Below are 26,702 nucleotides of genomic sequence, written 5' to 3'. Positions count from 1 at the left end.
TCACCATGCCTAGCAGCCGGGATGATGGATGGCTAAAATCTGGACAATCTCTGCCACAGACTGTCGTAGAATGAACTTGGTCTCTGCCACAGACCCTTTGTGTGAACTTGGTCTCTGCCACAGACCCTTTGGATGAACTTGGTCTCTGCCACAGACCCTTTGGATGAACTTGGTCTCAGCCACAGACCCTTTGGATGAACTTGGTCTCTGCCACAGACCCTTTGGATGAACTTGGTCTCTGCCACAGACCCTTTGGATGAACTTGGTCTCTGCCACAGACCCTTTGGATGAACTTGGTCTCAGCCACAGACCCTTTGGATGAACTTGGTCTCTGCCACAGACCCTTTGGATGAACTTGGTCTCTGCCACAGACCCTTTGGATGAACTTGGTCTCTGCCACAGACCCTTTGGGTGAACTTGGTCTCTGCCACAGACCCTTTGGATGAACTTGGTCTCTGCCACAGACCCTTTGGGTGAACTTGGTCTCTGCCACAGACCCTTTGGATGAACTTGGTCTCTGCCACAGACCCTTTGGGTGAACTTGGTCTCTGCCACAGACCCTTTGGGTGAACTTGGTCTCTGCCACAGACCCTTTGGGTGAACTTGGTCTCTGCCACAGACCCTTTGGGTGAACTTGGTCTCTGCCACAGACCCTTTGGATGAACCTAGTCTCTGCCACAGACCCTTTGGATGAACCTAGTCTCTGCCACAGACCCTTTGGGTGAACTTGGTCTCTGCCACAGACCCTTTGGGTGAACTTGGTCTCTGCCACAGACCCTTTGGGTGAACTTGGACTCTGCCACAGACCTTTCGTATGAACTTGGATGCATCAAGGAATCCTCTGCCACAGGATTTCAAAGTCCCGAACCTCCAGCCATGCAGTAGAAGAGTCTTTAAGCCGAACCGGTGAACTGCAGGGCTTTCAATGTAGTGGATCCCTCCTCTTAATCAGGTCACCAGGCCTCACCCGAGACACTAGCACTTTGCCGGTCTCCACCAGGGCAGGTCCTCCCCCGGTTTCCTTCATTAAGACAGACTCCTCCCTTGTGGACAGACAGCTTGGGATCCCCTTTTAGGATTGTAGGCCCCAGCCAGCATAGCTGGGCCCACTCAACAGCGAAGCAACCCCAGGCCAACGTGGCCTCGAGGTCGGACCCACACACACGCACCTCGCGCCAGGAGGGCCACGAGGCGAAGGACCTCGATCAATGGCGTCTGCCCCTTAAGTATCCCCTCCCAGCATACACAGCAGGGTCACCACTCCCACTGTACCGCTGCCGAGAAGAGACACCCAGCACACCATGGTACACCTGCGTTTCAACAGGGGCCTGCAGTGACAACGCCACCTGCAGACAACAAGGGAAAACTACCAAGTAGTACCAGGCAAATTTGTATTAATCAAACAGGTCTGGGCCCAACTATCGGCCCAGACATCCCTTAAATTTGATGTAGCGCCCCCCTAAATTTCAGGGGGGGCTACATTAAAATAAAATGTTTTTCTTTTAATATTTTCTTTGGATCCATTTCTTAGAATACGCACCTCAAAAAATACCCATACACACTCCAATATCTTCTTAATCTAGGGACGTGGTGCTAACTTCAGTGTTTTTCGTCCGGGGTATAACCACTTAAGGACCGCCTAATTCCGATATACGCTGGCAGAATGGCACGGCTGGGCACAGGCACGTACCTGTACGTCGCCTTTAAGAGCCCAGCCGCGGGTCGCGAGCGCGTGCGTTCGCGACCCGGTCCGAAGCTCTGTGACCGTGCCTGTGGGACCCGCGGACCCAATCTCCGCCGGTGTCCCGTGATTGGGTCACAGGAGCTGAAGAACGGGGAGAGGTGAGTGTAAACAAACCTTCCCCGTTCTTCACTGTGGCTTGTCACTGATCGTCTGTTCCCTGTTATAGGGAACGACGATCAATGACGTCACACCTACAGCAACGCCCCCCCTACAGTAAGAATCACTCCCTTAGGGCCCACTTAACCCCTTAGTGCCCCCTAGTGGTTAACCCCTTCACTGCCATTGTAATTTTCACAGTAGTCAGTGCATTTTTATAGCACTTTTCGCTGTGAAAATGACAATGGTCCCTAAAAATGTGTCAAAAGTGTCCGATGTGTCCGCCATAATGTCGCAGTCATGAAAAAAATCGCTGATCGCCGCCATTAGCAGTAAAAAAAAATTATTATTTAAAATGCCATAAAACTATCCCGTATTTTGTAAACGCTATAAATTTTGCGCAAACCAATCGATAAACACTTTTTTTTTACCAAAAATAGGTCGAAGAATACGTATCGGCCTAAACTGAGAAAAAAAATTTTTTTTTACATATATATTTTTGGGGGATATTTATTATAGCAAAAAGTAAAAAATATTGGGCTAGATTCATGTAGAAATCCGGCGGCGTAACGTATCTCATTTACGTTACACCGCCGCAAGTTTTCAGCGTAAGTGCTTGATTCACAAAGCACTTGCCTGTAAACTAGCGTCGGCGTAACGTAAAGCCGTCCGGCTCAAGCCCGCCTAATTCAAATGGGGTGTGTATCATTTAAATTAGGCACGTTTCCGCGCCGAACGTACTGCGCATGCTCCGATTTGAAATTTCCCGCCGTGCTTTGCACGAAATGACGTCGCCCCGACGTAATGTCTTGAACGGCGACGTGCGTTACGTACTTTCGTATTCCCAGACGACTTACGCAAAAAAAATAAAAAATTGAAATTTGACGCGGGAACGATGGCCATACTTTAACATGGGCTGTCTAATTTCACACCACCTAAATAGCAATCGCAACTTTACGACGGGAAAAGCCAACTAGCGACGACGTAAGAGAATGCGACGAACACGTACCTTCGTGGATCGCCGTAAACAGCTAATTAGCATACCCGACACGGAAAACGACGCAAACTCCACCCAGCGGGCACCGAAGTATTGCATCCTAAGATCCGAAGGTGTACGAAGCCGTACGCCTGTCGGATCTTAGCCAAATGCTGTCGTATCTTTGTTTGTGAATTACAAATAAAGATACGACGCAGCAAATTTGAAAGTACGCCGGAGTATCAGCAGATACTCCGGCGTACTTTTTCTGTGAATCTGGCCCATTGCATTTTTTTTTTAAATTGTCGCTCTATTTTTGTTTACAGCGCAAAAAATAAAAACCGCAGAGGTGATCAAATACCACCAAAAGAAAGCTCTATTTGTGGGAAAGAAAGGGCGCCAATTTTGTTTGGGAGCCACGTCGCACGACCGCGCAATTGTCAGTTAAAGCGACGCAGTGCCGAATCGCAAAAAGGGGCCTGGTCCTTTACCTGTGTAATGGCCCGGGGCTGAAGTGGTTAAGAAACTGTCTTCTGTAGTTACTAAAAGATCCCCTTTAAGCAATCACTTACAGCTCACTATTCTTTGGAAGTAAAATGAAATCTGGATGCCACCTTATATACATTTAAAGTAATGGAATAAAAAAAAAAAACGGTGTAAGGATCAAACTTTAAAAGGAACATAATACCATTATAAGTAAAATATCCAATAAAGAGGTACAAAAGAAGCACGCATTCAATTCCTATCATATTAAGAACTGGATAATAATAGACGTAGCTATAAATGTCAGTCAGATTTGTATGGAATATGACAGCATTATGTGACTTAGGGGGAACATGCTGTGATGTGAGACTATGAAAAATAATATATAGACAATATAACACCAAAGGTGCTTTCTTAAGCAGCTTAAAGTCTTAAATATTCTCCACCCGTCACGCGACGCTAAAGCAGAAACAGCGGCAGAAATACAGCAAATTCCCCAATTAATCCCTTACCGAAAAATGTACCGTATTGCTCAATTAATCCTATAATTGTAAATTTTTCATATGAAAAGCTTGTAAATAGAAACTACAGTCATTTTGGTCAATTTATTTTCCTTTTTCTTATTTTTTTTTATATACAATTACTATTTTAACAACTAAAGTTGCTGACTACGAACATAGGGTCATGGGTGTCTCCTATAGATGCAGGTTATTTCCATACCGATTTCCATGAGAAAATTCATAGGTGATGGTTGCTTGACATGCCAAATTTGGTAGGTAGTATAACTTGGATCTACAAGGATTTGTGATTGTTCTAGACCACGGGTTTCTCAGCCTTAATTATTAGTAATCACGACCTTCTCTATCACTCCTACGTGGATGATACGCAACTTTATTTTCGTATCAGCGACAAAAAGAACCAATACCCCGCATTAGAACAATGCCTCACTCGTCTGGATGACGGAGAGTCACCTCAAACTCAATGGAGCAAAAACAGAAATCATTCAACTCCATGCAAACAGGAGGAAACTGGCCAGGACTACCTGGACCCCTCCACCCATTTAAGGACAAACCATCACCCCTAGCACCAAGGTCAAAAGTCTAGGAGTCATCTTTGACTCGGACATGGCAATGGATGCACAAATAGGATCAGTAGTTAGCGGATCCCACCATCTTCTACGGCTCCTACGTGGTTCCCTTCATCCCTAAAGAAGACACAGCGGTAGTGGGAGGGCCAATCATTAACTCCAGATTGGATTATGTAAATGCCCTTTTCCTCGGACTCCCAAAGTACCAACTCCACGGCTCCAAATCATCCAAAACTTGGCAGCTCGACTAGTAACAGGGAAAAAACCCTGGGAACCAATCAACCCGTCCCTGAGATCCCTCCATTGGCTGCCCATAAAGGACCGAGTCACTTTCAAGGCCTTATGCATAACGCACAAATGTGTACACGGAAGCGCGCCCCTATATTTAAGTGAGAAAATAAAACAACAAAACCCAAATCGAGTTCTTAGATCAACTAACCAAAAATTATTACAAATTTCCAAAGCCCGATATAAGACCAAAGGAGAACGTCGTTTTTCAGTTCAAGGACCTCGACTATGGAACGCTTTACCAACTAATATCCGAATGGAAATTGATCACCTGGCCTTCAGAAAAAAACTAAAGACCCATCTATTCTGAGGGTTAAACTGAAGGAAAATGGATGCCAAGCGCCTTGAGGCGATTCAGTTCGCATTTGTAGCGCTAAGTAAGTAATTCACTCACTCACTCACTCACTCACTCATGGGTTCCTCAGCCTGGGTTCCTCCAGAGGTTGTTATGGGGTTCCTTGAGCAATGAGCAATTCCTGACTCTCAGGTTGAGAAAGACTGTAATGACACAGGGGTCTTTCTCAACCTTTTCGACACAGAGGAACCCTTGAAATAAGTTTCCAGTCCCAGGGAACCCCTGCTAAAAATTACTTTATCTACAACTCTTGACACATTGGTGTGATGGTCAGTGGGAAGAATGCCCTAGTTGGTCATTGGGATAAATTACCCCCTTAGAATTACCCCCTTACACTAGTTGGTCATTGGGAAGAATTACTTCCTTACACTAGTTGGCCATTGGGAAGAATTACCCCCTTAGAATGTCCCCCTTACACTAGTTGGTCATTGGTAAGAATTACCTCCTTACACTTGTTGGCCATTGGGAAGAATTACCCCCTTAGAATTTCCCCCTTACACTAGTTGGTCATCATTTCTTGTGAAAAAAAAAACTAGTTGGTCATTGGGAAGAATTACCCCTTTACACTTGTTGGCCATTGGGAAGAATTACCCCCTTAGAATTACCCCCTTACACTAGTTGGTCATTGGGAAGAATTACCCCCTTAGAATTTCCCCCTTACACTAGTTGGTCATTGGTAAGAATTACCCCCTTACACTTGTTGGCCATTGGGAAGAATTACGCCCTTAGAATTTCCCCCTTACACTAGTTGGTCATTGGGACGAATTACCCCCTTAGAATTTCCCCCTTAAACTAGTTGGTCATTGGGAAGAATTACCCCTTTACACTTGTTGGCCATTGGGAAGAATTACCCCCTTAGAATTATCCCCTTACACTAGTTGGTCATTGGGAAGAATTACTTCCTTACACTAGTTGGACATTGGGAAGAATTACGCCCTTAGAATTTCCCCCTTACACTAGTTGGTCATTGGGAAGAATTACCCCCTTAGAATTTCCCCCTTACACTAGTTGGTCATTGGGAAGAATTCCCCCCTTAGAATTTCCCCCTTACACTAGTTGGTCATTGGGAAGAATTACCCCCTTAGAATTTCCCCCTTAAACTAGTTGGTCATTGGGAAGAATTACCCCCTTACACTTGTTGGCCATTGGGAAGAATTACCCCCTTAGAATTACCCCCTTACACTATTTGGTCATTGGGAAGAATTACTTCCTTACACTAGTTGGCCATTGGGTAGAATTACCCCCTTAGAATTCCCCCTTACACTAGTTGGTCATTGGGAAGAATTACCCCCTTACACTTATTGGCCATTGGGAAGAATTTCCCCCTTAGAATTTCCCCCTTACACTAGTTGGTCATTGGGAAGAATTACTTCCTTACACTAGTTGGCCATTGGGAAGAATTACCCCCTTAGAATTTCCCCCTTACACTAGTTGGTCATTGGTAAGAATTACCCCCTTACACTTGTTGGCCATTGGGAAGAATTACCCCCTTAGAATTTCCCCCTTACACTAGTTGGTCATTGTAACGGTCAGGGGTTAACACAGTTTACGATATTCCATTCCACCAACCCAAGACAGCTTATCCGACACTCCACAATCCAGCAGACACGATCCATATGGATTTTCCCAGAATAATGAAACACAAGCTCTGTTCTCTGGTTCCAAACGAATGAATACTTTAATGGTAAACTCAGGCTGGTTATATACAGTTAGAAGCCCCAAGAAACAATGGCTTAACTCCACCCACAACATGACACAATGGGTGCTCAATACACATTCCTTTAGATAATGACATTCAGATCATCTACATAAACTAATTACTAATCATTACCCAGACGTTCTGACTCCGCGATAAGTTATTCTCACCTGCTACACAATACACATTCCTTTGTAGACATAAGTCAGACGTCTGACCTTTAGAGGGTGCTAAGTCACAACACATATTATCATCAATAGAACTTCACACAATGAAAGGTTCTTGAGAGGCAAATTAATTAGCACAATAGACAATAGAATGCAATCACAGCAAGCTTTTATCACTACAGCCAGGTAGACCTAATTAGCACCTTGAATGAATCACTCTCCTATTGACCTGTTGGGGTCAGAATTAACAACTTGTAATATTTCAAGATATCCTGCAATACATGAATTATCATTATTGTCCCATCTCATGTAATTCATGATATCATTTCTCAGTCATCCTATGCCCCTATTGGACATAGGATGACCCTAGACCCAAGATTCATTAGTGAATCTGGCAAAGGAGTACCCCGCATTCTTCAAAAGTCTCTGGGTATCACGGGCCAGTCCATTACAGTCATTGGGAAGAATTACCCCCTTAGAATTTCCCCCTCAAACTAGTTGGTCATTGGGAAGAATTACCCCATAAGACTAGTTGGTCATTGGGAAGAATTACCCCCTTACACTAGTTGGTCACCGGGAAGTATTACCCCCTTACAGATAACTAAAAAGATCAATGGTGTCAGCGGGAACTTATCTGAGAGGCAGAAATTGCTCATGGCTTAAGGAACACCTAGCTACCTCTGGAGGAACTTTAGGGTTCTAAAGCAGCCTATCTCGACCTTTTCAACACAGAGGAACCCTTAAAATAACTTTCCAGTCCCAGGGAACCCTACATCTACAACTCATGATACATTTGTTTAATAGTCAGTGGGAAGAATGCTCCTTACACTTGTTTTTTTTCTGCCTGAATCCCAATGGGGAGGTTGCCCTTCACTACCTATCCTGAAGATGCAACAGAAAATCAGAGGAAATTTCTCCAAAGTTTCTCCTTTAGATGAAGATACTAATTTCCATGGAAAAAACTCATAGGTGTATTTTTGATGGTTGAGTAAGGCATGCCAATTTCAGTAGGTGGTATAACCTGGATAGATGGATCTTGAGTCTAAAATAATTTATAATTGTTCAAGACTGTGGGACAAACAGAGTGGTCATTTGGTCAATGGTTCAGATATGAAGACCTTAAAGGCTTTGGAAAGTGTGTGGACTTCCAGTCAAGAGAGACAAAACTGTCCTTCACCTCTTTTAGCGAGTACTCACAATCTCTATGTGGTCACTTTTTTAGGGCCTAATTGGGCAATACACTGGGACTGCTGGAGTTCTGTTTTGTTCCAAGTGTTCTTCTCAGTCCCGAAGAAGGGGATTCAGATTCCTGAAATGTGTTGGGCTTCTGAACGTCAATAAAATATTATACATTCTCAACCAGCTTTTCTCCTCTAAAAAGAGTGAAGCACTGCTGATTCCACATTCTTGATGACACTTAAGAGGAACCCGGTCCACAATCATTTGAGATTATTCAGGATCCTGGCTCAAATAGAGTGGTCATTGGTTCTTCATTGTGAAGACCCTAGAGGCTTTGGAAACTGTGTGGACTAATAGTCAGGAGAGATTAAACTGCTGCTCGTCAATTTTAGCGCGTACTCACAATCTCTACTCACAACTAATGCAGTTCTGTTTTGATACAAGTGTTCTTCTTCTCAGCCCAGAAGAAGGGAATGCATACCCCTGAAATGCATTTGTTTACTGAATGTCATTCAAATATTCAAATATTCGAAATTCTTTGGCAATAGGCGTTGCTCCTCTAAGGTCTCGTACACATGATAGGATCGCCAGAGGACAACAGTCTGAAGGACCGTTTTCATCAGTCCAAACCGATCGTGTGTAGGCCCCATAGGTTATTTAACCTTCGGTCAAAAAAATGAGAATTTGCAAAAGCTTTGGTTAAAAACCCGCGCATGCTCAGAATCAAGTGGACGCATGCTTGGAAGCATTGAACTGAAGTTTTTTTCAGCACGTCGTTGTGTTTTACGTCACTGCGTTCTGACACGATCGGTCTTTTAACTGATGGTGTGTAGGCTTGATGAACCATCAGTCAGCTTCATCGGTTAACCGATGATAATGGTCCTTCGGACCGTTCTCATTGGATGGACTGATCGTGTGTACGAGGCTTTAGAGTGAAACATAGATGATTCCACATTCTCTCTTTCTTGACAATTGAGAGGAACCTGAACCCCAGCATGGTCTACTGTCAGGACCTGGATCATGTTCTGGTGGCACTGTGCTTCCCACAGTGGAAGGTTGTACTTTTTGTGTCCACCAGCTGGTGTCTCCCAGCAGCCAGCAGATCTCAGTAATCTGTTTCCACCTAATGCTGGCTGCCGGAAGGGTACAGTATTTAGGGCACATGTAGGGGAGGATCCAAATACCCTCCCAGGAGCCAGCAGATCTCAATAATCTGTTTCCACCTAATGCTAACTGCTGGGAGTGTACAGTATTTAGGGCACTAGTAGGGGAGGACCCAAATACCCCCCAGCAGATCTCAATAACATGTTTCCACCTATTACTGGCTGCTGGGAGGGTACAGTATTTAGGGCATTAGTAGGGGAGGATCCAAATACCCTCCCGGGAGCCAGCAAATCTCAGTAATCTGTTTCACCTAATGCTAACTGCTGGGAGTGTACAGTATTTAGGGCACTAGTAGGGGAGGACCCAAATACCCTCCCAGCAGCAAGCAGATCTCAGTAATCTGTTTCCACCTATTACTGGCTGCTGGGAGGGTACAGTATTTAGGGCATTAGGAGGGGAGTATCCAAATACCCTCCCGGGAGCCATCAGATCTCAGTAATCTGTTTCCACCTAATGCTAACTGCTGGGCGTGTACAGTATTTAGGGCACTAGTAGGGGAGGACCCAAATACCCCCCCAGCAGCCAGCAGATCGCAGTAATCGGTTTCCACCTAATACTGGCTGTTGGGAGGGTACAGTATTTAGGGCACAAGTAGGGGAGGACCCAAATACCCCCCCAGCAGCCAGCAGATCTCAGTAATCGGTTTCCACCTAATACTGGCTGCTGGGAGGGTACACTATATAGGGCACAAGTAGGGGAGGGCCCAAATACCCTCCGGGAGCCAGCAGATCTCAGTAATCTGTTTCTACCTAATGCTAAATGCTGTGAGTGTACAGTATTTAGGGCACTAGAAGGGGAGGACCCAAATACCCACCAAGCAGCCAGCAGATCTCAATAATCTGTTTCCACCTATTACTGGTTGCTGGGAGGGTACGGTATTTAGGGCATTAGGATGGGAGGATCCAAATACCCTCCCGGGAGCCAGCAGATCTCAGTAATCTGTTTCACCTAATGCTAACTGCTGGGAGTGTACGGTATTTAGGGCACTAGTAGGGGAGGACCCAAATACCCTCCCAGCAGCAAGCAGATCTCAGTAATCTGTTTCCACCTATTACTGGCTGCTGGGAGGGTACGGTATTTAGGGCATTAGGGTGGGAGGATCCAAATACCCTCCCGGGAGCCAGCAGATCTCAGTAATCTGTTTCCACCTAATGCTAACTGCTGGGAGTGTACAGTATTTAGGGCACTAGTAGGGGAGGACCCAAATACCCTCCCAGCAGCCAGCAGATCTCAATAACATGTTTCCACCTATTACTGGCTGCTGGGAGGGTACAGTATTTAGGGCATTAGTAGGGGAGGATCCAAATACCCTCCCGGGAGCCAGCAAATCTCAGTAATCTGTTTCACCTAATGCTAACTGCTGGGAGTGTACAGTATTTAGGGCACTAGTAGGGGAGGACCCAAATACCCCCCAAGCAGCCAGCAGATCTCAATAATCTGTTTTCACCTATTACTGGCCGCTGGGAGGGTACAGTATTTAGGGTATTATGATAGGAGGATCCAAATACCCTCCCGGGAGCCAGCAGATCTCAGTAATCTGTTTCCACCTAATGTTAACTGCTGGGAGTGTACAGTATTTAGGGCACTAGTAGGGGAGGACCCAAATACCCCCCCCAGCAGCAAGCAGATCTCAGTAATCTGTTTCCACCTAATGCTGGCTGCCGGAAGGGTACAGTATTTAGGGCACATGTAGGGGAGGGTCCAAATACCCTCCCGGGAGACAGCAGATCTCAGTAATCTGTTTCCACCTAATGCTAACTGCTGGGAGTGTACAGTATTTAGGGCACTAGTAGGGGAGGACCCAAATACCCTCCCAGCAGCAAGCAGATCTCAGTAATCTGTTTCCACCTATTACTGGCTGCTGGGAGGGTACAGTATTTAGGGCATTAGGAGGGGAGGATCCAAATACCCTCCGGGGAGCCATCAGATCTCAGTAATCTGTTTCCATCTAATGCTAACTGCTGGGAGTGTACAGAATTTAGGGCACTAGTAGGAGAGGACCCAAATACCCTCCCAGCAGCCAGTAGATCTCAGTAATCGGTTTCCACCTAATACTGGCTGTTGGGAGGGTACAGTATTTAGGGCACTAGTAGGGGAGAACCCAAATACCCTCCCAGCAGCCAGCATCAGGTGGAAACTGATAACTGGGTTCTGTTGGGAGACACCAAAACTACAACCTTCCTCTCTGGGAAGCACAGTGCCACCAGCAGATAATTCAGGTCTTTTGATATCTAATGAACATGCTGATGGGAAGGCAAAATATAAGTAGAATAAATATCAACTAGCTTAATAAAAGGCTGCCAATGGGATCCATCCTCCAGCAGAACACCATAGTTATATGTGCAGTTTAAAGCTACCTTGGAAAATACAATGGATTTTTTTAATGTTTTCTCCTACCTGAGGGTCTTCTCGGGCGCTTGTTGTCCAGTCACCAAATCATAACCTTTTTCCAGGGTGTTGTACGGCCATGGGCTGTAGAGAAAAAAAAGTAATTTCTTAATTATTTTATTTGCTAATCACCTGACAGACCAACCCGTCCTCCTTCTTGGTGATCACATACCGGTTAGGCAATATCACCAACTGCCACCAGGTGTTCACTTGGTCCAATTTTTTACATACTGATCACCAGACTCATTTATATTTACCAATAACTAACAGTCTTGACTGGCTGGCTTTATAGCACTTTATTTACCTGTTTTTATTACACGCTGGTTATTGTCTGCTCCACCTTGTTGAATCTATGCCACAAAGAATGGGGCAGATTTAGGTAGCTTTTACGGCGGCGTATCTCCAGATACGTCGCCGTAATTTGAAATCTGCGCCGGCGTATCGTTACGCCGATTCTCAAAGGCAGATACGCTGCTGACGTAACTTGAATGCGGCGGCGTATAATTGTGTGCAAAATTACGTTGACCGCTAGGGGCGCTTCCATTGTTGTCGGCGTAGAATATGCAAATTACCTAGTTACGTTGATTCACGAACGTACGTACGCCTGGCGGTAGTTTTTACGTCATTTGGCTTTTTCGGCGTAACGGTGCTCCTGCTATTAGGAGGCGCAGCCAATGTTAAGTATGGACGTTGTTCCCGCTTCGAAATTTGAATTTTTTACCTCGTTTGTGTAAGTCGTTCGCGAATAGGGCTGGACGAAATTTACGTTCACGTCGAAACCAATACGTCATTGCGGCTTACTTGAGAGCAAAGCACACTGGGATATGTACACGGACGGCGCATGCGTCGTTCGTAAAACACGTCAATCACGTCAGGTCATCACACATTAGCATAAAACACGCCCCCCCTTCCACATTTGAATTACGCTTACGCCACCCCAAGTGCTTTGCGAATACTGCACTTGCTCCTGTAAGTTGCGTCGGCGTAGCAAAAATACAATACGCTGCGCCGCCGTAACTAGGCGCGCAGGTACCTGAATCTGCCCCACTGAAGGCAGTTCTGAAGGCAACCTGGTACTAGCAAGACGTACCTAATAAAGTGGCTGGTGGATGTATAAGTATAATTTTTCATGTCGTCATGGAGATCTGTCCACAACACCAGGATGTGTGGACCACTGGGGTCTCCAATGTAGGGCGGTAAGGGTCAGACAATGCCCCTGTTATGAGTGTAGGGTATAGTTGAGCCAAAATGGACTGGTGGAAAAATTGGACTGAAAAAAAAAGGCTGGTATCACCACCAGCCAGTCATTGTTTTAGCAATAAGCCAGCCTCTATCTGGACAGCATCCCCCGAAGAAGCCCGATATATGGGGCGAAACATGTTGGGAAGTTTACTCTTTAGTGCTGTTTCCATGAAATCTTGTTAACCACTTCAGACCCGCGCTATTGACAAAAGACGTCAACAGCGCGGCTCTCAAGTGCCGGGTGGACGTCTTTGGACGTCTTTTTAAAAGCATTACCCGCGCACGCCACTGGGTGGCGCGCAGCGGGTAAACACTGTCCCGGCGCATCGCTGAAGAGCCGATGCGTGTACCTGGCGGCCGCGATGTCCGCCGGGTACACGCGATCGGCGGTGACACAGCAGGTGACAGCAGGACGTGGAGCTCTGTGTGTAATGATGGGGTGTAAACACAGAGCTCCACGTACTGTCAGGGAGAGGAGACCGATCTGTGTCCCTTGTACATAGGGACACAGCATCGGTTTCTTCCCCCAGTCACCCCCCTCCCCCCACACAGTTAGAACACACCCAGGGAATACATTTAACCCCTTCCTCACCCCCTAGTGTTAACCCCTTCCCTGCCAGTCACATTTATACAGTAATTAGTGCATTTTTATAGCACTGATCGCTGTATAAATGTGAATGGTCCCAAATTTGTGTCAAAAGTGTCCGATATGTCCGCCGCAATATCGCAGTCCCAATAAAAATCGCAGATCGCCGCCATTACTAGTAAAAACAAAAAATAATAAAAAAAAAATCATAATTCTGTCCCCTATTTTGTAGGCGCTATAACTTTTGCGCAAACCAGTCGCTTATTGCGATTTTTTTTTTACAAAAATATGTAGAAAAATACATATCGGCCTCAACTGAGAGTTTTTTTTTTTTTTTTTTTAAATGGGATATTTATTATAGCAACAAGTAAAAAATATATATATACATTTTTTAAATTGTCGCTCTTTTTTTGTTTATAGCGCAAAAAATAAAAACCGCAGAGGTGATCAAATACCACACCAAAAGAAAACTCTATTTGTGTGGAAAAAAGGATGTCAATTTTGTTTGGGAGCCACGTCGCATGACCGCGCAAATGTCAGTTAAAGCGACGCAGTGCTGGAAGCTGAAATTTCGCCTGGGCACGAAGGGGGTTTATGTGCCCAGTAAGCAAATGGTTAAACTGTACTTGCCAATTGTTACGTTTTAAAAAAAAAATATTTTGTTCTTTAAAATAAAAAAAAACGTTATACATTATAGTAGATACCACCTCAATTTATTGTGCACCTTAACCGCTTCCGCCCCCGACCATTTTGGTGGTCAAATACCAGGCCACTTTTTGCGATTCGGCACTGCGTCGCTTTAACTGACAATTGCGCGGTCGTGCGACGTGGCTCCCAAACAAAATTGACGTCCCTTTTTCCCCACAAATAGAGCTTTCTTTTGGTGGTATTTGATCACCTCTGCGGTTTTTATTTTTTGCGCTATAAACAAAAATAGAGCGACAATTTTGAAAAAAATTCAGTGGGCCAGATTCAGAAAGATGCGCGCATCTTTCTGCTGGCGTAACGTATCTCCGATACGTTACGCCGCTCTAACTTTGGGCGCAAGTTCTGTATTCAGAAAGAACTTGCGCCCTTAGTTACGGCGGCGTAACGTATGTGTTGCGGCGTAAGGCTGCCTAATTCAAATGTGGATGATGTGGGCGTGTTTTATTTAAATTGCAGTTGACCCCACGTATTTTACGGATTTTTTCAACGGCGCATGCGCTGTTCGTTGAAAAATCCCAGTGCGCATGCTCGAAAATCCGCCGCAAAACGTCATTGCTTTCGACGTGAACGTAAATTACGTCCAGCCCTATTCGCGAATGACTTACGCAAACTGTAAAAAATTTCAAACTCGGCGCGGGAACGACGGCCATACTTAACATTAGGGTTGTCCCGATACCACTTTTTTAGGACTGAGTACAAGTACCGATACTTTTTTTCAAGTAGTCGCCGATACCGAATAACGATACTTTTTTTTAAATGTGTCCCCAAATGCAGCCATGTCCCCCCACAAATGCAGCCATGTCTCCCCACAAATGCAGCCATGTCTCCCCACAAATGCAGCCATGTCCCCCCCATATCCAGCCATGTACCCCCTATATGCAGCTATGTCCCCCCCCATATGCAGCTATGTCCCCCCCATATGCAGCCATGTCCCCCCCATATGCAGCCATGTCCCCCCCCTATGCAGCCATGTCCCCCCCATATGCAGCCATGTCTCCCCCCCATATCCAACCATGTCCCCCATATCCAACCATGTCCCCCATATGCAGCCATGTCTCCCCCCATATCCAGCCATGTCCCCCATATGCAGCCATGTCTCCCCCCCATATCCAGCCATGTCTCCCCCCATGCAGCCATGTCTCCCCCCATATCCAGCCATGTCCCACATATGCAGCCATTGTCTCCCCCCATATCCAGCCATTGTCTCCCCCCATATCCAGCCATGTCCCCCTTACCTGCATCCCGCTGCCGCCGACTGGTTAATACGCGCGGGGAACATTACAGCTTTGAATAGCTGTAATGATTCGCGCCGCGCTGCTTATAGACACTCCCCCTTGCTCGGGATTGGACAGTTCACCCGAGCAAGGGGGAGTGTCTATACGCGGCGCGGCGCAAATCATTACAGCTATTCAAATGAAAGCTGTAATGTTCCCCGCGCGTATTAACCAGTCGGCGGCGGCAGGAATGCGGCGTAATGGCGGCGGGATACGGCGTAACGGCGGCAGGGGGGGGAGTATTCTATTTCGGTATCGGGGGTATTTGCGGGAGTACGAGTACTCCCGCAAATACTCGGAATCGGTCCCGATACCGATACTAGTATCGGTATCGGGACAACCCTACTTAACATTAGCTACGCCTCATATAGCATGGGGTAACTATACGCCGAAAAAAGACGAACGTAAACGACGTAAAAAAATGCGAAACGTACGTTTCTGAATCGCCGTATCTACCTAATTAGCATATTCCTTGCGTAAACATACGGAAACGCCACCTAGCGGCCAGCGTGAAATTGCAGCCTAAGATACGACGGTGTAAGACACTTACACCTGTCGGATCTTAGGGATATCTATGCGTAACTGATTCTATGAATCAAGCGCATAGATACGACGGCCGGACTCAGAGATACGACGGCGTATCAGGAGATACGCCGTCGTATCTCCTATCTGAATCCGGGCCAATATTTTTTACTTTTTGCTATAATAAATATCCCCCAAAAATATATATAAAAAAAACAGTTTTTTTCCACAGTTTAGGCCGATACGTATTTTTCTACATATTTTTCGTTAAAAAAACCCGCAATAAGCGTTTATTGATTGGTTTGCGCAAACGTCATAGCGTCTACAAAATAGGGGATAGTTTTATGGCATTTTTATTAATATTTTTTTTTTTTACTAGTTATGGCTGGCGATCAGCGAAACAGAGAGGAGGGGGAGGCGGCTTCACTCGGCCGTGCCTGTGTGACATCCGGGATCGCACAGACACGCAGCCCGTGGCCGCAAGAGGAGGGGATGGCAGGTGCAGCGGTGTCACCCTGCACCCCCCCCTGCACCCCCTCCCCCTCGCCACTGTAGCTAGCTCGCCTCTCCCTGCCTGTGCCAGTGTGCTGCTGCCTAAACCCGCGGCGCTGCCACAGCGGGTGTAATACAATCGCGGAGGGGGGTGCCGGTCTGACACCCCCCCCCCCTCAGTGTGTGGTACCTGGGGGCGGCTCGCCCCCCCCCCTAGTACGCCTCTGGATGGCCGCACGGCGCCCCTGTTGCCCATGGCGCCCTGTGCGGCCGCACAGCTCGCACACCCCAAAGGCCGGCCCTGTCCGCAGTTATCCAGTCAGGACAGACCTTAAGGCTGCATTCACATTAAGGCAGACAAAATCGCGGCGTTTTGTCCCGCGAATTGCGGCGACAAATAGCGGTGTTTTGTACCGCGATTTGCGGCGACAAAACGCCGCGATTGTCCACCTAGATGTGCCCCTAGATTGTCCCCCTATGGAGATGGTTCCCATCTCCTATGCCGAACGCCGAAAGCCGCCGGGCTGTCCGGGCCTTTTTTTCAAGCGGCAGGCCGTAGGCGGCTAGCGTGGAGATGTGAACCATCTCCATAGAGGGCAATGTTAAATCATCCCTCTGGCGTCTCGGGGCGGCAGCGGCGTCACACTAGAGGCGACAAAACGCCTAGGTGTGAATGGGCTCTAACACGTGAAGCAGGCAACAAAAAAGTAAAAATGGCTCCCTTGACAATGACCTTCTAAGCCCCATTGTACTAAAAAAAAATTTGTATTAAAAACAACACCATGGGCCATATTCTCGTAGATCCTGCGGCGGCGTCGCGTAAGCCATTTACACTACGCCGCCCCAACTTACAGGAGCAAGTGCTGTATTCCCCAAACACTTGCTCCGTAGTTTGCGGCGGCGTAGTGTAATTGGCCCGGCGTATACCCGCGTAACTCCAAGGGGGCGGCTTGTATTTAAATTAAGCGCGCCCCTGTGCCGTTCGAACTGCGCATGAGCCAGGCTTAAAATAGCCCAGTGCGCATGCTCCAGTTCTCGACGGAAAACATCAATGACGCCGACGTGTTCGTCATTGACGTAAAGTCGTATTCAAGAACGACTTAGGAAAACGACGTACCCGACGGGAAAAGACGACGCGGACCCGACGCCATACTTAACATGGATACGGCGGAACTTGCGTAAACTTACCCCTCATATAGCAGGGGTAAGTTTACGCTTACGCAAACGACGTAAGCGACGGCTATGCGACGCGAATTCGTACGGGAATCGGCGTATCAGGCTCATTTGCATAAACAAATGAGACCTGAACGTAAACGCCACCTAGCAGCCGGCGGCGAATTACATTTAAGATCCGACAGTGTAAGTGACTTACACCTGTCGGATCTTCAGCGTATCTATGCGGAAATGATTCTAGGAATCACTCGCATAGATACGCGGGTCAAAAAACCGAGATACGACGGAGTTTCCTGAGATACACTGTCGTAACTCTTCTGAGAATCTGGCCCATTGAAACAAGGTCATGAGAAATCGCAGTATTCATGTTTTTATAGCTCCCTCCACTACGGAGTAAAGCAGATAATGTTAAAAAATTATTATTGATGAAATATACATAAAATAAAACGAATTGGAGTCGAAAATAAAATTCCTCTGTGGCTTCCAAGTTGCAGTCAGCAAAGCGAAACACACAAATCACTAAACATAATAATAATGTAAAAAAAAAGCTTAGACTGTGCATATGATCAATCAATGGTATAGACACAGTCGCCGAGCAACAAAATTGTTTAATATTTAAAGAAGAAAAATGCACAAATCGATAGATCACAAAACTTTGCAAGGGAAAAAAAATTAATACGTAACAGAGAGAGAAACCTTGAATAAAAAAAAACCAATGTGAAACAACACATCAATATTCCTGTAACCAAGATACAAGGCAATCTAGCAAAGGATTATCCGCTGGTTCCACAACTCCCGGGAAATGACAAATACGCGCGTAATCACACAACACAAGCACGGAAAAAATCCCGCATTTTTCGTAGATCTATCAGTCTGGGCCACGGCGTAATTCTGCATCTCATGTACTGGTAGGCCCCAGGGACGCGCTTTGCCTTCGCGGCTGTCCGAGATTCATGTGAACTTTGGGGGTTGGGTCAAAACAAACCTTGGACCGGAGCCAGGAGTCATTTATTTAGTGATGGTATTACTATCAGGGATACGGGTCTGGTATACACAGGGCCGCCATCAGGAATTATGGGGCCCCTTACACAGCTTTAGGCATAGGCCCCCTGGAGCAGAGAACCGGGCTGGGGGGGGGGTGCTGCCGCCAGAAATTGAGAAGCAGGGGGGGGGGCTGCCGCGAATTAAGAAGTGGGGGGGCCCTTCACAAAAAAAGAAGAAATAAAAATATATATATATAATAAAAATAAAAAAATAAATATATATATATATATATATATTTTTAAAACGGGGTTGCCATCTGGGACCCTGGGAACCTCTGGGCCCTTTAATAATATATATATATATATATATATATATATATATATATATATAAAAAATATTTGTATTTTTATATGTATATATATATATATATATATATATATATATATATATATATATATATATATATATATATATATATATATATATATACACATATATAAATACAAATCATTTTTTAAAAGAAATTGCAAAAAAAGGGGGGTTGCCATCCGGGACCTCTGGGCCCTTTAATAAAAAAAAAGAAATAAATAAAAGAAACCTCTGGGCCCTTTAATTAAAAATAAATAAAAAAATATATTTAAAAAAAAAAAATAAACATTAATAATATTAAAAAAAAGAAACCTCTGGGCCCTTTAATTAAAAAAAATAAAAAAATATATTTAAAAAAAAATAAAATAAACATTTATAAACAAAAAATTGGCCCTTTAATAAAAATTTAAATAAAAATATATACAAAAAAATATATATATTCCTTATAAAAAATAAATAAAAAAAGGGGGGGTTGCCATCCGGGGCCCTGGGAGCCTCCGGACCTCTAAAAAAATAAAATAAACATTTATAAAAAAAAATTGCCCTTTTAATAAAAATTATAAAAATATATTAAAAAATATATATATTTTTTTTAAATTTTTTTTTTTTTTTTTTTAAAAAGAGGTTGCCATCTGGGGCCCTGTGGGGCTCCGGACCCCTAAAAAAAAAGAAAAAAAAAAGGTTGGTTGCCATCCGGGCCCCTTACAGGTGTACTGCCTGTACCCCCCTGATGGCGGCCCTGGGTATACACTATATAACCAAAAGTATTGGGACACCTGCCCTTACATACACATGATCGTTAATGGCATCCCAGTCTTAGTCCGTAGGATTCAATACTGAGTTAGCTCCGCCCTTTGCACCTATACCAGCTTCAGCTCTTCTGGGAAGGCCGTCCACAAGGTTTAGGAGGGTGTCCATGGGAATGTTTGTTCTCTAGGGTGTTAACAATGTTTTATTTATATATATATAATGTTGGGGGGTTCTAAGTTATTTTCTATAAAAAAAAAAGATTTTTAACTTGTAAACACAAAATCTCAAAAAGAGGCTCGGTCCTTTGGGCCCCTCTCACACTCGCGCGGAAGGTGCGCTGTTGGTATAGCTGCGCTATTTTTAGCACCGCTATACCATCGTTTTTGCAGCGATATTCAGCCGCTAATGGTGTGGTTTTAACCCCCGCTAGCGGCTGAGAAAGGGTTAAAACCACCCGCAAACCGCTGCTACAGCAGCGGTTTGCAGGCGCTATAGCCGCGCTGTCCCATTGATTTCAATGGGCAGCAGCGGTAAAGGAGCGGTAAACACACTGCTCCTTCACCGCTCCAAAGATGCGACTAGCAGGACTTTTGGAGCTGTGAAGGCTTTCACACTTTTTTCAGGTGTTGTTTAGGCGCTATTTTTAGCGCTAAAACGCCTGAAAAACGCCTTGGCGTGAAAGGGGCCTAAGTGGCACAGTCCCACTCAACCTCTTAAAGCGGGGGTTCACCCGTACATGACACTTTTCCCCCTAGATGGATGCTCGTTTTGTCTAGGGGAATCGGCTAGTTGTTGTAAAATATGATCCGTACTTACCGTTTACGAGATGCATCTTCTCCGCCGCTTCCGGGTATGGGCTGCGGGAATGGGCGTTCCTTCTTGATTGACAGTCTTCCGAGAGGCTTCCGACAGTCGCATCCATCGCGTCACGATTTTCCGAAAGAAGCCGAACGTCGGTGCGCAGGCGCAGTATAGAGCCGCACCAACGTTCGGCTTCTTTCGGCTACGAGTGACGCGATGGATGCGACCGTCGGAAGCCTCTCGGAAGACTGTCAATCAAGAAGGAACGCCCATTCCCGAAGACCCATACCTGGAAGCGACGGAAGAAGATGCAGCTCGAAAACGGGTAAGTACGGATCATATTTTAAAACAAATAGCCGATTCCCCTAGACAAAACGAGCAGGAAGCTAAGGGGAGAAAAAAATAAATAAATGGGTGAACTCCCGCTTTAAGCCCCGGGCCATTTGGCTGTCCATGTCACTCAAGGCCAATTTTTTGCGATTCAGCACTGCGTCGCTTTGACTGACAATTGCGTGGTCGTGCGACGTGGCTCCCAAACAAAATTTAAGTTTTTTTTTTCCCCCACAAATGGAGCTTTCTTTTGGTGGTATTTTTGCGCTATAAACAAAAATAGAGCGACAATTTTGAAAAAAAATCTATATTTTTTACTTTTTGCTATAATAAATATCCCCAAAAATATATATAAAAAAACATTGTTTCCTCAGTTTAGTCCGATACGTATTCTTCTACCTATTTTTGGGGTAAACAAAATCGCAATAAGCGTTTATTGATTGGTTTGCGCAAAAGTTATAGCGTCTACAAAATAGGGGGATAGTTTTATGGCATTTTTATTAATATTTTTTTTTACTACTAATGGTGGCGATCAGTGATTTTTATCATGACTGCGACATTATGGCGGACACATCAGACACTTTTGACGCTATTTTGGGGCCATTGTCATTTATACAGCGATCGGTGCTATAAAAATGCACTGATTACTGTAAAAATGTAAAATGTAAAAAACACTGGCAGTATAGGGGTTAACCAGTAGGGGGCGCTGAAGGGGTTAAGGGTGTCCTAGGGAGTGATTCTAACTGTCAGGGGGCGTGGCTACAAGTGACACGTCACTGATCGCTGCTCCCGATGAGAGGGAGCTTTCGATCAGTGACATGTCACTAGGAAGAACGGGGAGCTCTTGTGTATACACTGAAGCCCCGTACACAGGGCCAGGGAGAGATTTTGGCCTTGTGTATACTTCCTCGCAGTTTTCCCGACAGGTAAACTGCTGGGAATCCCAGTGGGAAAATAGAGAACCTGCTCTTTTAAACCCGGCAGTTTTACTAGGGTAATGCCGTGAACACAGGGGAGGGCTGGGCCGGGGGGCAGGGTGGCAATTGCCTCCCAGGCCACACTAACTTATGTTCAAAATGCCCACTACCATTTTATTTTTTATTCTGGTCTTGGTAGTCGGGCCGACCACTAGCTGCTGCATTCCGGGAGTTGTAGTCCACGCTCAAGCTCCCGGTGGGTGGAAAACAGAGCAGCGCAGAGGAAACTACAACTCCCTGGGACTGGATTCTTGGAAGCAGGCAGAGGCAGGGCATGCCAGGGAGTCGGGACGCAGGGCTGGGCGCTGGCTGCAACTTGACCCCAGGACCAGGAGCATTACCCCCCCCCCCCCCCAGGAGGCCATGACATGCAAGGGCCTGCTGAGCTAAGATCACTGAGGTGAGAGACCCTACCACCCCTAGCTGACCCCCATTCCCCCCCCCCCCATACACCCCATGTAACCTGTCCCAGTGATCAGGCTGCATTGATGGGCACTGGTGAGGCTGCATTGAAAAACCAGATGGGCCATGTATGGTGAGCTGATTCAGCGGTTCAATGGGCCACTTGACTGGCCCCCCAGGCTTAAGGCTGCCAGCCCTCCCCTGCGCGTACACACAACCGTTTTTCGCGATCGTGTGTAGGCTTCAGAGCATTTTTCGCGACGTTAAAAATGGCCATTAAAAATTTAGAACATGCTCTAAATTTTCGCACCGTTTTGACGTTGTCATTTTTAACGTCCCGGGCCGAAGCTTCGTGACCGTGGCCGCGGGACCAGCGGACCCGATCGCCGCTGGAGTCCCGCGATTGGTCCCCGGAGCTGAAGAACGGGGAGAGCTGTGTGTACACACACCTTCCCTGTTCTTCACTGTGGCGCTGTCATTGATCGCATGATCGCATGTTCCCTTTTATAGGGAAACACAATCAATGACGTCACACATCCAGCCACACCCCCCTACAGTTAGAAACACAGATGAGGTCACAAATAACCCCTTCAGCACCCCCATGTGGTTAACTCCCAAACTGCAATTGTCATTTTCACAGTAATCAGTGCATTTTTATAGCATTTTTTGCTGTGAAAATGACAATGGTCCCAAAAATGTGTAAAAATTGTCCGAAGTGTCCGCCATAATGTCGCAGTCATGAAAAAAAATTGCTAATCTCCGCCATTAGTAGTAAAAAAATAATAATTAATAAAAATGCAATACAACTATCCCCTATTTTGTAAACGCTATAAATGTTGCGCAAGCCAATCGATAAACGCTTATTGCGATTTTTTTAACCAAAAATAGGTAGAAGAATATGTATCGGCCTAAACTGAGGGAAAAAAAATGTATATGTTTTTGGGGGATATTTATTATAGCAAAAAGTTTAAAATATTGCATTTTTTTTTCAAAATTGTCGCTCTATTTTTGTTTATAGCGCAAAAAAAACAAAAAACGCAGAGGTGATCAAATACCACCAAAAGAAAGCTCTATTTGTGGGAAAAAAGGACGCCAATTTTGTTGGGGAGCCACGTCGCACGACCGCGCAATTGTCAGTTAAAGCGGCGCAGTGCCGAATCGCAAAAACTGGCTAGGTCCTTTAGCTGCCTAAAGGTCCGGGTCTTAAGTGGTTAAGCAATATTTTAGATTGAAAAATACCCAAAATGCCCAAGCACTGTACTTGTTGAATGATAAATGGCACCCAGTGTGTGCGATGTCAAAAACCGGCTGAGTAGGCATGGTTAAATAGTTGAGGGAAATATATAACAAGAAAAGAGCCCCACAGCCTTGAAAAATGGATGACAAAGTGGACCAAGAAAAATGTCTTCTGTAAGTTTAATATCCTTCGCAACCGGCTTGAAGGATACGTTCACCCGAGTCAAGGCCCGCTCTACATATTTATCATGGTGTATCTCACAGCGCAGTGATTATTTACTGATATCATTTTTCTTTCAAAAATACTCTACTTATACTGCATGCAAATTCAAGGTCAGCGACAGACGTCGTAAGGCGCAAACTGATAAATAGGCAGAGAAAACGTACCCTTGACTCTGTCCCCAGTCACTGCGTATACACAGGTGCGGATGGTTGGGATCTGGAGCGTAACCTTCGTGGCAGCTACATTCACCTAGGGGATACAAACAAAAAGAAAAAAAACACTATGATATGTAATATGCAAATGCAAATTAAAAGAATGCCAATGTATCAGAATAATGATTTGAAAACTTTACCCAAATTTTTTTTTTTTACGAATTACAATTATATAAAATAAAAGAGAGAAGAGCTGGCAACTCCAAAGTCCTTGATAGGAAAGGGGAGTTACCGCTCCAGGTGGGTGTGCTGGACAAAACTTTTATTGGATTACAGTCATATCGGGACCTTTTAACAGCGGTCTGGCACTGTAATGCATTGCATACTTTTTGGGTCGTCTCCTTGACCTTTTTTGGAATGGAGTCGTATCCATGGGCGTCCGCTGAAAAATTTTCAGGGGGGGGGGGGGGGGGGCGATACACAGTCATATTTAACCCTTTCTTCAAACGCTAGCAGGGGTTATAAGCACCCTGCTAGCGGCCAAATAGCGCAGCTAAAACAATGGTAAAGCGGCGCTTTACCGATAACGCGGCCAGCTGGCAGTGTGAAATTGCTCTTGAGATAATTCAGCTTCACTCCATGCCCATATAAATATAGCCTAGAGAATGTACAGAACCCACCTTCAGCACAGATGGACCCCCCTTCAGCACAGATGAACCCCCCTTCAGCACAGATGGACCCCCCTTCAGCACAGATGGTCCCCCCTTCAGCACATCCCCCCCATTCAGCACAAACCCCTCCATTCAGCACAGATGGATCCCCCTTCAGCACATCCCCCCCATTCAGCACAGACCCCCTCTTCAGCACAGATGGACCCCCATTCAGCACAAACCCCCCCTTAAGCATAGACGGACCCCCCCCTCCCCCATCCCATTCAGTACCTCAGATCAGCATGGCATGGGCACAGCAGGTTCCCTCCCCCTGTGTACACATAAACACTGGAGGGGGAGGCGGCTTCACTCTGCTCGCTGTGTCTGTGTGACATCCGGCCCGGGACTGCTCAGACAGCCCACAGCCGCGAGACTCTTCAACACCTTCTCGATTTTCCAGGGGGGGTCAATTGCCCCCCTTTGCCCTATGGAGCGGACGCCCATGGTCGTATCTGTACCTTTTAACAGTGGTGTGGCACTTCAATGCGTTGGCTACTTTTTGGATCATTCCCTTGATTTTTATTGGAAAAAATACATATTTAGACCTTTTAACCACTTAAGGACCACCTAACGCCGATATACGTCGGCAGAATGGCACGGCTGGGCACAGGCTCGTGCAGGTACGTTGCCCTTTAAGTGTCCAGCCGTGGGTCGCACGCACGCTACCGGCAGCGCGCTCACGAACCGGTCCGAAGCTCAGTGACCACGCCCGCGGGACCCGATCGCTGCCGCTGTCCCACGATTGGGTCACAGGGGCTGAAGAACAGGGAGAGGTGAGTGTAAACACACCTTCCCGGTTCTTCTCTGTGGCAATGTCACTGATCGTCTGTTCCCTGTTATAGGGAACGACGATCAGTGATGTCACACCTACAGCCACGCCCCCCTACAGTAAGAATCACTCCCTTACAGTGCACTTAACCCCTTAGCGCCCTCTAGTGGTTACCTTTTCACTGCCATTGTCATTTTCACAGTAATCAGTGCATTTTTATAGCACTTTTCGCTGTGAAAATGACAATGGTCAAAAATGTGTCAAAAGTGTCTGAAGTGTCCGCCATAATGTCGCAGTCACAAAAAAAAATCGATGATCGCCGCCATTACTAATAAAAAAAAAATATTAATAAAAATGCCATAACACTATCCGCTGTTTTGTAAACGCTATAACTTTTGCGCAAACCAATCAATAATCGCTTATTGCGATTTTTTTTTTACCAAAAATAAGTAGAAGAATACGTATCGGCCTAAACTGAGGAAAAAAACGTTTTTATATATTTTTTGGGGATATTTATTATAGCGAAAAGTAAAAAAAAATATTGAATTTGTTTCAAAATTGTCGCTCTATTTTTGTTTATAGCGCAAAAAACAAAAACCGCAGAGGTGATCAAATACCACCCAAAGAAAGCTCTATTTGTGGGAAAAAAAGGACGCCAATTTTGTTTGGGAGCCACGTCGCACGACCGCACAATTGTCTGTTAAAGCGACGCAGTGCCGAATCGCAAAAAGGGGCCAGGTCCTTTACCTGCATAATGGCCCGGGTCTTAAGTGGTTTACAGTGGTCTGGCACTTCAACGCATTGGCTACTGTTTGAATTGTTCCCTTGACTTCTATTGGAATAAAGTTGTATTTGTATTTTACACGTTGGCTAATTTTTGGATGGTCTCCCTGACTTTTATTGGAATAAACTGTATTCAAATCTTTGAACAGTGAGGTGGCACCTCAACATGTTGCCTACTTTTTGGATTGTCCCCTTGACTTTTATTGGAATAAAGTCCTACCTGGACCTTTTAACAGTGATGTGGCTCTTCAATGCGTTGGCTACTTTTGTGATTACCCCCTTGACGTTTATTGGATTACAGTCATATCGGGACCTTTTAACAGCGGTCTGGTACCTTAATGTGTTGCATACTTTTTGGGTCGTCTCCTTGACCCTTTTTGGAATAAAGTCGTTGTAATGGAATGACCCGTGATACTCCGAGACTTTTGAAGGATGCGGTGTACCCCTGTGCCAGCTTCACCAAGGGTCATCCTATGTCCCTTAGGGGCATAGGATGACTGAGAAATCTGTACCTTTTAACAGTGGTGTGGCACTTCAAAATGTTGCCTACTTTTTTGGATTTTCCCCTAGATTTTTATTGGAATAAAGTCGTATTT

The 26,702-nt window shown here is 45.6% G+C and overlaps 1 protein-coding gene across 2 annotated transcripts in view; it reads right to left on the bottom strand.

The window, feature by feature from the left end:
* ASTN2 (astrotactin 2) overlaps positions 1–26,702 on the bottom strand; it is a 394,891-nt gene that overhangs the window by 155,378 nt on the left and 212,811 nt on the right. For both annotated transcript variants that reach the window (XM_040322749.1, XM_040322750.1), the window contains 2 exons: positions 23,857–23,941; positions 11,633–11,707 (listed from right to left, as the gene is read on the bottom strand). In XM_040322749.1, coding sequence (XP_040178683.1) covers positions 11,633–11,707; positions 23,857–23,941 — 160 coding nt within the window. The remainder of the gene's footprint in view (positions 1–11,632; positions 11,708–23,856; positions 23,942–26,702) is intronic.

This window comes from Rana temporaria, chromosome 9 (assembly GCF_905171775.1).
Source record: "Rana temporaria chromosome 9, aRanTem1.1, whole genome shotgun sequence".
NCBI classification, from domain to species: Eukaryota; Metazoa; Chordata; class Amphibia; order Anura; family Ranidae; genus Rana; species Rana temporaria.
This window is presented reverse-complemented; position numbering and strand designations above follow the sequence as displayed.